Source organism: Sander lucioperca, chromosome 5 (assembly GCF_008315115.2).
Source record: "Sander lucioperca isolate FBNREF2018 chromosome 5, SLUC_FBN_1.2, whole genome shotgun sequence".
Lineage (NCBI taxonomy): Eukaryota > Metazoa > Chordata > Actinopteri > Perciformes > Percidae > Sander > Sander lucioperca.
The window spans coordinates 13,729,763-13,739,762 of NC_050177.1; the positions used below are offsets into that span (position 1 = coordinate 13,729,763).

At 45.6% G+C, this 10,000-nt stretch overlaps 1 protein-coding gene across 1 annotated transcript in view; it reads left to right on the plus strand.

Annotated features, from left to right (window-relative positions):
* Nucleotides 1-334: 334 nt before the first annotated feature.
* LOC116034426 (fibroblast growth factor 12-like) overlaps nucleotides 335-10,000 on the plus strand; it is a 50,188-nt gene continuing 40,522 nt past the window's right edge. Inside the window, exon 1 of the mRNA XM_031277126.2 lies at nucleotides 335-512. Coding sequence (XP_031132986.1) covers nucleotides 473-512 — 40 coding nt within the window. The 5' untranslated portion in view covers nucleotides 335-472. The remainder of the gene's footprint in view (nucleotides 513-10,000) is intronic.

Consider the following 10,000-nt stretch of genomic DNA (forward strand, 5'->3'; position numbering starts at 1 on the left):
CTTCACACTGCCACCTTAAAAAAATTTCCTCGGGCGGTGACGTCACGTGAGCTGCAACACGGCGCGAGCACAGACGAGAGAAAGAGAGAGAGAGAGAGAGAGAGAGAGAGAGAGAGAGAGAGAGAGAGAGAGAGAGAGAGAGAGAGAGAGAGAGAGCGAGCAGCAGCAGCGCGCGGACACGGCACACAGCAGCGCAGGTCCAACGGCTCGTGGAGAAACGTTGACTCAACGTCCGCAGGAGGAGAAGGAAGAAAACAGACCGGCGCGAGGAGGGTTTTTAGAGTAAAAGCCCGCGGTTTTTCCCCCGTTGTTTTCCGCGCGCTGTTTTCCCGACTGTCCTCCCTACCCTCTCCCGCCGGTATCGATCCTTCAGCGCCCCCCCCCCCCCCACTCTCTCGCTACTCTCGACGCTTGTTGACTCGAGACTTCAGGAAGGAAAAGTGGGCGCGTGGATCTGTGACGAGGCAGTGGAATGGCTCACCTCATCATGGAGGGCAAAGAGAAGGCACCAGGTAAGATGGAGGGATGGAGAGATGGAGGGATGGAGGAGAGGAGAGATGGAGGGCGGAGGGTGGGAGTGTACTGCGGTATCATCCTGAACGCAGCAGCTGCACTGGAGCTTTTAGGTGTGGTTATTATGGGATGGGGTGCAGTGTGTGTGTGTGTGTGTGTGTGTGTGTGTGTGTGTGTGTGTGTGTGTGTGTGTTTTCAACCGAACGGCTGAGAGAAGCCTGATGCAGCAAAACACAGAGACAGAGAGAGAGAGAGAGACGGGTTAAAGACAGGATGTTGCAGGGAGACAGGTAAATAAATAGATGAAAAAGATGTGGACAGGACGGGGGATGTGATATATGAGAGTGGAGAGACACTTGGACAGAGAGACAGATAACAGGAGGCAGAGAGACAGGTCAAAAGACAGGGTGTTGCAGGGAGACAGACAGAGAGAGAGAGAGGGAGACAGGTAAAAAGACAGGCTGTTGCAGGGAGAGAGAGAGACAGAGACAGGAGGGCAGGTAGACTAGAGAGACAGACAGGTTGACTAGACAGACAGACAGGTAGACTAGAGAGACAGAGACAGGAGGGCAGGTAGACTAGAGAGACAGACAGGTTGACTAGACAGACAGACAGACAGGTAGACTAGAGAGACAGACAGACAGGACAGTTGAAAAATGGTCAAAGGACTTAGACAAAGGACGGGGGACAGATATGAGTGTTACAAACGGTCTTAGAGACAGACGGGATAGAAGAGAGACAGGTATGAGGTGCAGAGAGACAGACAGACGGGAGAGAAGAGAGACAGGTATGATGCAGAGAGACAGACAGACTGGAGAGAAGAGAGACAGGTATGAGGTGCAGAGAGACAGACAGACGGGAGAGAAGAGAGACAGGTATGAGGTGCAGAGAGTCAGACAGACAGAGAGAAGAGAGACAGGTATGAGGTGCAGAGAGACAGAAAGACAGGAGAGAAGAGAGACAGGTATGAGGTGCAGAGACACAGACAGACTGGAGGGAAGAGAGACAGGTATGAGGTGCAGAGAGACAGACAGACAGGAGAGAAGAGAGACAGGTATGAGGTACAGACAGGAGAGAAGAGAGACAGGTATGAGGTACAGAGAGACAGACAGGTTTGTGTATTCAGCAGTAGGTTTGGAGGGCCTCCGGCAAGAAAAATGTGACGTTTTTCAAAGAAAAACTATTATTTTGGACCATTATTATTATTATTATTATTATTATTATTATTATTATTATTATTATTATTATTATTACCATATGTGTCTAAAATGAATGTTGGAAAAGCTGCAGCAGATAATAAATAAACTTGGGACTAACGACAGTCATAAGATGTCAGAAAAGTCTCGTTCTAGTTACATTCATTCAGCGTAGGTGGTGTCCAAAATGGTGCTCAAGCCTTTTAACTGTAGAGAAAACCCTGGGAAGTTAAGAAATGGTCAACAGGACAGATGGGAGGGAAGACAGACAGTCTGACAGAGAGACAGAGAGACAGGAGGGCAGGTAGACTATAGAGTAGAGAGACAGACAGGAGAGGCTGAGGGAGAGACAGGTTGTTGCAGAAGAGTTAAAGGGCAACCTGGACCCTATTTTCTTCTGTTTTTGTGTCTAAGTGACTGATGGGAACAACAATCCTTGAAATTATAGAGATAGGCCTTACTGTTTAACCGGAAACAGCTCTGAGATCACTAGCGCTAAACCCACCAGACTCCATGTAAATAATCAGTACTTTTAGCGTGTATAGAGCCAGCATATTCTCACATGTAAATCAGTAAACTATGTCTTTATTTCAACCAAAACTAGAGTTGTGATGGTTGTAAAAGTGGAAAGACGACCCAAAACGGCTTTTCATAGTTTTATTTAGTTTCTGTCGACTTTGAATGAAGTGTATTTTACGATGCTAAAATCACTGTTTATTTACATGGAGTCTGGTGGGTTTAGCGAACGCAATTTCGCAGATGTTTTTATGTTTGAAAAAAGGATCTTACACTTTAACAGAAAGGTCTACCTCCTTAGAAATCCTTTCCATAATGTTGTCAGACACTTAGAATAATAATCTGAGTCTGTCAGTGGCAAAACGAGCACTTTAGTGAAGGTAAATACAAGCTGGACAATTGTCCTATTAACTGCAGCAATCTCACTTAATACTGGACGAAGGTCAAAGATTGTTGTTCCCATCAGTCACTGAGACAGTCTGAAGACAGACGGGATAGCAGAGAGACAGACAGGACAGTCTAAAGACAGGCGGGGCGGCAGAGAGACAGACAGGGCAGTCTGAAGACAGACGGGATGGCAGAGAGACAGACAGGACAGTCTGTAGACAGACTGGATGGCAGAGAGACAGACAGGGCAGTCTGAAGACAGACGGGTTAGCAGAGAGAGAGACAGACAGGACAGTCTGAAGACAGACGAGATGGCAGAGAGACAGACAGGACAGTCTGTAGACAGACTGGATGGCAGAGAGACAGATGTGAAGATAGACAGATTAAAATGAAGGGGGAGAGACAGACTGGGAGACAGGTTATAGACGGGTGGAGAGACAGACACGTGAAGACAAACAGGAGAGCTGGAAGACAGATATAAGGTCCGAGGGTGAGACAGGAGGGCAGGCAGACAGCTGCGATGATGAAAATAAAAAGTGTGTGTTTATGTGTGTTTGGGTGTGTCCGATGCATTCTGGGAACTGCAGTTCTCTGCTGTAGCTCAGTCGCAGTTGGAGCAGAACTGTCATGGTGCGTTCACATTTCATGATGTTGTTATTTCGGCAGTTATTAAGTCTGTTTATTGCGATGAAATCACACAAAAAGTCAGTTTAATTTGGGTTCATACCGCTGTAGTAGAGCGGCATCCATCACAGCCCTGAACTCCATTCAGAAAACAAGCATTTTAAAAGTTGTTTGCCTGTCGTCTTGCGGACAGACGTGACAAAGTATGAGTTCAGACTTTTCACAAATCGGCATCATGATGTTGTTATTTCGGCTTACTTTTTATCCGTTTATTGAAATAAAAAAAACAGCTATTTATGTACTTTATGTAGCTCTGGAAGTGGCAGACGCTCAGCTGTAATGTCGACTTCCTGAGGTGGTTTCTACACTCTCAGTCTCTCAGTTTCAGTCTTTTAATGTTTTTCTTGGATGTTGTTTTCACTTTGTCTGCTTGATGTCAGATTTCCGGAGAGATGTGACTCAGTGTGCCTGTAAATAACCAGCAGATCGGACCTTTTAGATATTTCTGTCAGCCGGAGAGAGAGAGAGAGAGAGGATGTAGAAAACTGCTGATGTCGATCCTGGAGAGCAGAGAGTGAGTCAGCCGAGCTGTGATATAATTAAAGGAAGAGTTTGACATTTACAGTATTTATCTTCTTCACTGTCAACGTAAAGCTACAGCGGGTTAGCTTTGTGCTGAACATCCCTGTTTACATCTTATGTGGGTTAAGCAGAGACTTTTATTTTGGCGTGTACACGTATCATCTTTGGTTATACTTCTTATTTTCGTTATATGTTTGTGTGTGTGTGTGTGTGTGTGTTTGTGTGTGTCTATGTGTCTGTGTGTTTGTGTGTGTGTGTGTGTGTGTGTGCGTGTGCGTGTGTGTGTGTGTGTGTGTGTGTGTGTTCATATGTTTTTATGGCCGTAAATGTCGATCATATTTTGACGAATGGGACAGAAAGTAGCACAATCGTCTTATTTTGTAAACTGTAAGCTTTACTTCCTCTTCAGCTCACACACAAACACACACACACACACACACACACACACACAAACACACAGACACACACACACAGACAGAGACACACACACAGACAGAGACACACACACAGAGCTTTGCATTTTTGCGTTCAGTTTGTCACGTAGTGGACCCGTGCGCTGAAGTGCACTAACATGTGTAAGTGGCACGGTAACCACGGTAACTGACCAATGAAACTAGCCTAGAAATCAATTCGCACCCTAGCGGCAGCAGATGTAATTTGCAGCCAGGGTCAGTCTGGCAACTCTCCGTTGGCTTGCGAGCTGGAAAAACCAAACTCTAGTCAGGCCAATCACATCGTGTATAGAGTCGGTGGGCGGGGCTTATGGCTGCTGCTGCTGGCGAACAGCGGTCTTTGGAATCGGCTTTGGCCGCGACTCTGGAAGACTTGGAGTTCAGCTTTTCTTTGAGAAAAGAACAAAGAACGGCACTGAAGTCATTCTTAAAAAAGGAAGATGTGTTCGGAGTTTAAAGTTTAATCTATCAACTAGCGTTGCTCTGGTTGGTTGTAGCTCTATCCTATCGCGTGCAGAGGGAATTTGAAAGACAGCCGTTGATCCCGCCCCTCGGATTGAGCCCAGCCAATGGGGAGTTCCCAGACCCAACATCTGGATGTGGGTCTGACTCGTCAGGCTACAATGAAACATGATCATTATAACGTCACAAGCTCTGAATCAAACACAACTAAGCCCCACAGCAGCCAACGGACGGACGCAGCGCTCCACAAAATCAACTAAATATATTACATACTTATCACAGCACTTTTGATATATTGGAATAACGATATTACGTCGATATAATATTGCACCCCTAGATATAATATTGCACCCCTAGATATAATATTGCACCCCTAGATATAATATTGCACCCCTAGATATAATATTGCACCCCTACTTTATAGTAGTACTAGTTAGTGTCTAGAGGCACTCAGCGATATCAGCACTTTAAAATGTGACTTTCATTCTTCTTTTTAGTGCTGCCTTTTAAATTCAATCCAATGTTCAATCAAAATCAAAATTCTACAGTCCTTTCAGAAAAATGCAGAGTTTTTTTGTGATTGTTTTGGGCTAAAATCCTTGATTATGCGTCACGTTTTCTTAAAAAATGCGATGGAATATGCGGGATATTTATGCAATGTTATGTGATGAAATTGCAGGAACTTGCAAAAAACTGCGGTTTCATCGTGGCTTCATCGCGGGGTTTGCAGCTTTTCGATGATGTTCACGTCACGTAATTACGTCACTTCATAACGTTCCCATGGCAACAGGGGAAAATGGCTGCTCTTGTGTGAAGTAAATGCAACATTTTTCAACTTTCTGCTGAGATATACGGGACTTTTTTGCAACGAAAATGCGGGGATTATGAAATCATGCAAGTCCCGCATATTTTGCGAATAAAATGCGGCCCCCGAAATAAATATGAGGACTTTGGCTGATTATGCATTGAGTTATGAGATGACATAATCACGTTTCTCTGGAGGGACTGGATAAAGGATAGTTGGAAAGGATTTCCTTTAGGGCTGTCCTCGACTAAAGAAATTCTTAGTCGACTACCACTTATATGATTTTGTCGATTAATGGATTAGTTGATGTAATCGACAGAGCTGTGCTCTTTGAGAGGTGGTTAAGACTAGAAAAGCACAATATAAATGTAGTTAATTAACCATCTGTAAAACTGACTTTCTCCACAATTAATCCTGCAAAAGCACCACTTTAAATCTTGTGTTTACCAGAAATGTGCCCATAAGTTTCTTGGAAATGAGTAATTAAGCATGAATAAGCATAAAAAATGACTTAGCAACTAAAGAAATCTTAGTCGACTAAGACCAAAACGACCGATTAGTCGACTAATCGACTAAGAGGTGGCAGCCCTAATTTCCTTTCATTAGTTTTAAAATCAACAAGGTTTTTGACTATTTTGAGTCATTTTTTATGTAAGAGCAGGTCAACTTGTGTGATGTCAGCTTATTAAATGTGAATATTTTGTAGTTTCTTCTCCTCTACCGTGTAAATAATACTATCTGCAGCCCAGTTAGTCTGTAAGAGCTTGTTGTCAACGTGGCCGCTGCACGACATGGATCCTTTCAGAGACGTTTGGTCTGTTTACAGACGGATCAGCGTGTTGTATTGATTCTGGATCAGATCCACTCGGTCCAGGACTGTAGTGACCAGAAACCTGAGACACACACACACACACACACACACACACACACACACACACAGTGTCCCAGGGGAGGTGTGTATTTCATGTTGATCTCTGTTTGTTTTTCCGCAGATCAACTGAGAAAACACCCAAACACTGTGTGTGTGTGTGTGTGTGTGTGTGTGTGTGTCACACTGTGTGTGTGTCACTGTGTGTGTGTGTGTGTGTGTGTGTGTGTGTGTGTGTGTGTGTGTTTGTGTGTGTGTGTGTGTGTGTCACTGTGTGTGTGTGTGTGTGTCACACTGTGTGTGTGTCACTGTGTGTGTGTGTGTGTGTGTGTGTGTGTGTGTTTGTGTGTGTGTGTGTGTGTGTCACTGTGTGTGTGTGTGTATGTTCTGCGAGGTAAAACAGCTGTTTTTGTCAAAGGAGTCTGGTGGCTTTGCAGAGAGCGATATGTACTTCTGTGGGCAGCAGGTAAACCCATCATAGGTTTAACCAGGTACCCAGGTAGGACTACATGAGACTACATATCATCTTACACATCAGTCTTGTCTTTTCCTGGCTTTAAAGGATGCATTACAGTAAAATTATGTATGATTGTATGTGTTGGGGTTAGGGCTGAACGATTAATTGCATTTGCGATAATATCGCGATATGTTAAAACGCGATTTCCTAATCGCAAAGGCTGCGATGTGGTCACGTGACTCGCAAGAGCAAATCAGTCTGCACTCCGCAGAGAAAGCATCAACCTAGCACGCTAACGCTACGCCGTACGTTGAGCAGATTACGGTCATTCAAACAACTCTGAGTTGTAGTTTAAAACTTTTACAGCCATTTTAATAAAATGAAGGGTTTTATTCTGGCTCGAGTATGCAGTCTAGGCACGCAGGACTGAAGGCTCGGTTAGCAACCATTAGCTCTGATTAGCGGTTAGCTCCAGTTAGCTAGCTCCGTTATAAAGATATGAGTGGAGGAGAGGGGTAATAACCAGACTCTGATAAATGACGTTCGGGGAGCTTTCACAGCAGCGTGGCCGCGTTGTTTCAGCAGTTTTATTAGTACAGTTAATCCCACGGCAAGACCAGCAGCAGCAGCATGCTACTGCTAACGTAACGTTAGCCTCTCTGTCTCTGAGTGTGACTGCAATGTTGACGCTGTCATGCACGCGGCACGCAACTTCATGAGGGGAGGGAGGGGCTGGAGGCAGCTCCTCTGTGTGCACTGTAAAAAAAATACACCGTTGTATATACTGTATATACTATATTTTTACTTATTTAACTGTCTAGTAAAGTTCAAAGACAGTGTTTCAAAAGTGCAATCCACATGTTTACATATGTTTATTACAGTAAATGATAATTAAATGTAAATATTACTAAGTGTGGTAAAGCCACATATTTGTTTTTATATTTCTGCAATCTGCCCTTTAGTTTGTGTGATTAGTTTCTGACTTTCATATGAATGTTTACACCAGGCTTGGTCAGTCAATATACTACTGGGACTGAAGTAGTTAAACAAAAGATGTCATTCATATAAATTCATGTCATCACCTAATGTCATCATCACATCCAGGCCTGGCCTCCAGGAAACAACAGTTTGTTTAATCTATCTAATCTTGTGTTGTTCATACTATACAATGATTTATTGCTTGTCTTGTTGAATAATACAGAAGACAAAGAGCTTAAAAAATAATTACATATTGAATCACGGTCGCAATATTTTATTTCGGCCCTCTGACCCTCTGACCCTCTGACCCTCTGACCCTCTGACCCTCTGACCCTCTAACCCTCTAACCCTCTGACCCTCTAACCCTCTAACCCTCTAACCCTCTGACCCTCTAACCCTCTAACCCTCTGACCCTCTAACCCTCTAACCCTCTAACCCTCTGACCCTCTAACCCTCTAACCCTCTGACCCTCTAACCCTCTAACCCTCTGACCCTCTAACCCTCTGACCCTCTGACCCTCTGACCCTCTAACCCTCTAACCCTCTGACCCTCTAACCCTCTAACCCTCTGACCCTCTAACCCTCTGACCCTCTGACCCTCTAACCCTCTGACCCTCTGACCCTCTAACCCTCTAACCCTCTGACCCTCTAACCCTCTAACCCTCTAACCCTCTGACCCTCTAACCCTCTAACCCTCTGACCCTCTAACCCTCTAACCCTCTGACCCTCTAACCCTCTGACCCTCTAACCCTCTAACCCTCTGACCCTCTAACCCTCTAACCCTCTGACCCTCTAACCCTCTAACCCTCTGACCCTCTAACCCTCTGACCCTCTGACCCTCTGACCCTCTAACCCTCTAACCCTCTGACCCTCTAACCCTCTAACCCTCTGACCCTCTAACCCTCTGACCCTCTGACCCTCTAACCCTCTAACCCTCTAACCCTCTGACCCTCTAACCCTCTGACCCTCTAACCCTCTGACCCTCTGACCCTCTAACCCTCTAACCCTCTGACCCTCTAACCCTCTGACCCTCTGACCCTCTGACCCTCTAACCCTCTGACCCTCTGACCCTCTGACCCTCTAACCCTCTAACCCTCTGACCCTCTAACCCTCTAACCCTCTAACCCTCTGACCCTCTAACCCTCTGACCCTCTAACCCTCTGACCCTCTGACCCTCTAACCCTCTGACCCTCTGACCCTCTAACCCTCTAACCCTCTGACCCTCTAACCCTCTAACCCTCTGACCCTCTAACCCTCTAACCCTCTGACCCTCTAACCCTCTGACCCTCTAACCCTCTAACCCTCTGACCCTCTGACCCTCTGACCCTCTACCTCTACAGCGCTGTGGAGTAGAGCTGGCAGTGAGAGGCTGTATTATCCAGAGCTTATTGATTAGCTGACTGCTGGAACCACTTTGCTGCTGTTTGCTGAGGCTGAGTGGCCGTTTCCGTTTGGAAAACCCAGAGAAGATGCAACAGACAGACACACACACACACACACACACACACACACACTGTGTTCCTCCGATCCACAGCTGGATGACAGAGATACACCCCTGTCCTCCACTGTGGGAGACAAACGTAAACAGCACGAAATGCTGAGCTCAGCACAAACTGTGTGTGTGTGTGTGTGTGTGCGTGTGTGTGTGTGTGTGTGTGTGTGTGTCCCTCTCCCTGTTTTACGGCCTTTTGTTCTCCCTCCTGGTTTCTCTGTTCTCTCCATCATCCCTTCACTTTTGATTATTTTAATTTAAACTTAATTTACACCCCCATGAGATTACATCACGGCCCTTTTTAAAGGAGCAGTGCGTCAGAAAATAAAGAACAGAGGGAGCAGATGGGAGCAGATGGGAGAGAGAGCAGCTAACTGCTGACGAGGTCTCCAATCTCCTAAGTGCACCTCGAGGAGAGAGGAAGCTTCTGGAGCGAGGACACGCGGTGTAGTCGTTCATCACGTGGCGTGACAGCGAGTCATGAGTTACAGAGTTAACAGCAGAGGCTCAAAAACGACCACGTAGGCTAAGTTTAGATGGAAACAATCTGAAGAGAAAACGCAAAAGTGGCGTTGTGTTCTCACTTTTTATTCCGCGTTTAGACGAGCGTTATGAGGGTGGGGCTGGGGGGGGATCTGCGTGCATATGGTGACGCAAAAGTGTGTGAAA